At 36.9% G+C, this 4,552-nt stretch overlaps 2 protein-coding genes across 2 annotated transcripts; one reads left to right on the forward strand and one right to left on the reverse strand.

Moving 5' to 3' along the window:
• Window positions 1-908, forward strand: LOC129284559 (non-specific lipid transfer protein GPI-anchored 15). The gene is made up of 2 exons (XM_054920072.1): window positions 1-424; window positions 677-908. The coding sequence occupies exons 1-2, from the start codon at window positions 79-81 to the stop codon at window positions 691-693; spliced, it is 363 nt and encodes a 120-aa protein (XP_054776047.1). The 5' UTR covers window positions 1-78; the 3' UTR covers window positions 694-908.
• A 1,990-nt stretch (window positions 909-2,898) lies between these two features.
• LOC129322847 (probable carboxylesterase 2) lies at window positions 2,899-4,343 on the reverse strand. Its single transcript, XM_054969279.1, has one exon. The coding sequence runs from the start codon at window positions 4,302-4,304 to the stop codon at window positions 3,147-3,149; it is 1,158 nt and encodes a 385-aa protein (XP_054825254.1). The 5' UTR covers window positions 4,305-4,343; the 3' UTR covers window positions 2,899-3,146.
• Between the last annotated feature and the right edge of the window lie 209 nt (window positions 4,344-4,552).

Below are 4,552 nucleotides of genomic sequence, written 5' to 3' on the forward strand. Positions count from 1 at the left end.
CCATATCTAATTATCTATCTTATCACCATTGATCACTGTCAATCAGGCTGCACAAATTCTGAGAGAGAAAACAAAAACATGGCGTTGAACGTCAGGACTCTCACCGTGACAGTGTTGATGCTCATGCTGGCTTCAGAGATGCTGCTGCTGGAAGCTGAGGCAGCAGGAGAGTGCGGGAGGACTCCGATAGGGTCCGCCGCGGCCAGCCTGACGCCGTGCCTGGCGGCGACTCGCGATGTGAGGGCGAGGGTTTCGCCGGCTTGTTGTGCCAGAGTTAGTGCCATGATTAGGATGTCTCCAAAATGCCTCTGTGCTGTGCTGTTATCACCCATGGCAAGGCAGGCCAAGATTAATCCTGCCATTGCTGTTACTGTTCCAAAGCGATGCAACATCAGGAACAGGCCCGCAGGCAAGAAATGTGGAAGTAAGTAACCACCCATATATTGTTATATGAATCCCATATTAAAAAAATTTCACAAAACAAGTACAGTTTATAAGTACGATAGACTCGGATGCATACGCGTGAATCTAGGTATTTTATAATTTATAATCATAAAAAATGATTTGCATATATATATAATGTGTTACATACAACAACATCAGGAACATTTATTCATATACATAATACACTTGACTTTAGCCTCATTGCAATTGATAATTCGATATATGTCTGCAGGATACACTGTTCCTTGAAGATCAGAGAGTAACGTAATACAGTATTCAGAGAGGAGATTATAGATAGCTCAATAAGTACTGTCATCTCTGCTGCGTTTTCACTTGGAGACTCATCTCTTCAGACACTTATATATATATATATATATATATATATTCTCTATTGTTGAGTGGCCGTATTATTGTGTGTCATGTTTGTTATAATAATAATAATTTAAATGGCTATTGTTCCTTTATCCACTTAGTTTCCTCTGTTCTGGTATGATTTAATATGACTTTATACCTACGTGGGCCCACTGTATTACAGAAACTTTAATGAATAAGCTGTATTTTTTTTACAATTTATAAATAGTTTGATTTTAATTTCTAGAAATTTTATATCTTTCAAAAATTAGTGCTACTATTGCACAACAAATTAACTCATGAGAACATATTTGATACATAAATAGAATTCATACTTCCCTCAAATCCCACATCAAACCTTATGCTTTATCCCTACTAATGCTGATAGAATCTACTCCTCATACTTGTAAAAAATAACCTTCTACTCCATAGCGGCTAAAATATAAGTAAAGGGCAAGGATTTTTCACTGATGAATGGTCAGGATGTATTTTGCAAAATGTTGTAGGCAAAATTAATTATTAAATCTATTCAATTGAAAAGTTGGTAAGATTTAATGGGTTTGACCAAAGGACACTTGGTTCAACTAATTGAGAGAGTTGAATCAGTTTATCTTAAATTTAAGTTTAAATTTTAAAATATACAGTCTCACTAGATAAATACATCAAAAATAGTTTTGAGTTGCCCTTGCAGCTATCATTGGTAATAATAGTCTAACATAATTGGGGGTGCAAATTTGTTTGGACATGAGGTAATAGTATTTTCAAGTTTTCTAAGATGATGAAAGCTTGAATTTAAAAAAGAAAAAATAGATGGGGCTGCACGGGATGCAGTCCAGGGCCCGATAGGAAAACAACAGTCCAGACTCCAGAATGGGATTGTGGGCCCAACCCAGCATAAGATGGGACTGTCGTACATACGTCACGTGCTCCCATCCCCTCCTGCTCGGAATCTTCTCGTGGTTCTTGTTGATGCAAAAATGCAGGAGCTGAATTTTCTCCTCTACAGAAGAGAGCAGAAGAGAAATCAATATAAGTCTGAATTGTTAAATTGACTTTAAAAATATAAATTTTGTAACTTTTAAAAATATAAGTTTAATTTAAATGATTCAAATTTGTAATGAAGAATCAATGGAAGGAAAAAACAACAAAGAAAAACCCAATCCAAAATTGCACGGCCTCTTCCACTCTTGCCCCTACTGCTTTATGTACGACTTGTCTGCATGTGTAAGGGGACCAGCCAGGCAGCCAAAATGTAAGAAATTATTTTGTATCATTCGGATCTTGCACAGCTACAACAATATATATAAATATAAATATTCATTAAAAGTTCATCCCAACAATTCTCTGATGAATCGGCCAATGGTATGATCTTCAAATATACTATTATTTAATATCCAAATCCTGAGTTTATATATCTATACTATTCTGTGTGTGCTTATGTACGTATATCTCTCTGCAATTTTCTTCTCATGTTCTCAAGAGTCCCATGACACTTGATTGACCTCACTTCACATGTAAGTTTAAAAAAAAATTTATCTTAAAAAACTAACTTTTTAAATGATAAACTCCTTTAAATTTATAAATTTCAGCTTTTTTCGGATGAGAATTCTACTTATAATATATATACGGTTGAACACTTGAATGTAATTAATCTCAACCATGAGAAAAGACATAAAATCAATTAGAGATCAAGTTTTATATGGTTATTAATTTTATCATTTAAATTTAATTTTTATCAATTTAATCCCTTATCTTTTATTAAATTATTACATGGGTTTTTCAAGTTTTAAAATACAAATTAATTTTTAAAATAATTCAATATGTAAAGCATGTTAATAATTTAACATGTATATGTAATTAAATTAAAATAAATTAACTCTTAAGTCAATAGTTTTTTTATCAATATAGTTTTTTGACAATTTGTTTTCTTTTGTTTCTTTTTTTAATTTTAAAGTATTTTTTACCTTATATAAATTAATCCACGTGGCTGTTATCAATATTATGTTAATCATATTAGTAAATTTTAACAATTTTACTTCATATTTAAGTTATAAGAATCAAATTAATAATTAAAATAAATTTAAAAAATTAAATTAATAAAAATTAAACTTAAAAAATTAAATTAATAACCAAATAATGAGGAGCTAAAAATTAAATTACCTAAATCAATTACATAAGGAAACTTCCCCCTCTGCCAGTGAAATTTTTGCTTCCACGCAGCCACGCCTGGAGCATATATATTGTCGATTACTTCATACATGCTTCCATATTCACTACATTGATTACTCTTCATACATGCTCAAACTAAATCATAATAATTAAGAGTCAACTAAAACTTAATTACTGCATGCTTAATCCTGTTTGATGAAGGAAACAAGACGACAGAACATGGCAAGAGCACTCTCACAGCTTGGTTTGTACATGTGGAACACATGGCCTTCCTCTTTCGTCTCCATCACCTCCAGATCTCCACAAAACCCATTTCTCTGCAACACTTCTTTGTAGTACCATCCTCTGTCCTTCAGCAAATCCTTCTCTGCAACACAAACAAGCACCCTCTTACAGCCTATCTTCCCTATATTCGGATCCTTCTCCGGGTTAATCAACGGATCATCGGATCCCGATGTGGTCGGGCAGGCAAATCGCCATAGATTATCCGCCTTCGCTGCAGATTCAGCGTCCTTCAACTCGCATCCAATTCGTTCCACTCCCCAGAAATAAGGGTGCACTAGAGCAATGGCTTCCAGTTCCACACCTGGCGGTTTCTCCAACCCGATCCGAATCGCCATGTGGTGAGCGAGGTTCGCGCCCGCACTGTCCCCAGCTAAGAACACCTTCCCCAAATCGGCGTGACGATTCAACCACTCGTCGGGGCCGTTGCCGGCGGAATGGGAAGCTACCCATTTCAGAGCAGTCCATGAATCTTCATGGGCGGTCGGAACCGGGTGCTCAGGCGCCCTCCGGTAGTGGACGGAGACGCCGATGACGTTGGCCTGAGAAGCAAGAGCGTTGACGTAGTTGTGGTAGTTCTGGGAGAATGGGGTTTCGATGCAGAAGGCACCGCCATGGAAGTAAACAAGAAGAGGGAATCTCTGATCTGGGTTTGTAATTTTGGGAAGGAAAATCCTGGCAGATACGCCGTCGTCTTTAGAAATCACGACGTCTTTGGACTCGACATCGGTGACAGGGTCGAAGCACGGAGGAACAACCTCTTCGCCGGCGAGTCTCTCTATACGACCGTCTTTGTAGACTTTCATGATGGGAGAGAGGTCGTAGGCGAGCTGGTCGGAGTCGGTAGAGCTAGTGGAAGAATCCATGGTGGAAAGCTGAGAGGCAGTAGAAGCAGAATGAGATGGGTTCGAGAGTTTTAGAGAGGGAAGACGAGGACGAGGAAGCTTGTGAGAGAGAATGGGAAGAGATGATGAAGCGGATGAATGGCTGAGAAAAGCATTGGAGAATAGATAGCTTGGATGAGTGTGTACAGTGAAAAGTGTCTTCATCGCCGTCATCTCTCTCGTTGGTTGGATGGAAAATGGGAGAAGGATTTTAGTAAAGTCTGATCTGATCATGTGGAACTGTGATTATTAATCTCAAAGTGTTATGTCATTTATGTACACGTGTTTAATACTCCAATTTTTCATCTCTTATGTCATTTACATACACTTGTTCAATCATCTTTTTTATGCCATTCACATAATCTTATTTATTTATTTTATATTATTTTTATATTGAGTATTAGTGCAATCTAGTTTGAGAC

This window comes from Prosopis cineraria, unplaced genomic scaffold (genome assembly GCF_029017545.1).
Source record: "Prosopis cineraria cultivar Desert tree isolate PC_DT_omini unplaced genomic scaffold, ASM2901754v1 PC10, whole genome shotgun sequence".
NCBI classification, from domain to species: domain Eukaryota; kingdom Viridiplantae; phylum Streptophyta; class Magnoliopsida; order Fabales; family Fabaceae; genus Prosopis; species Prosopis cineraria.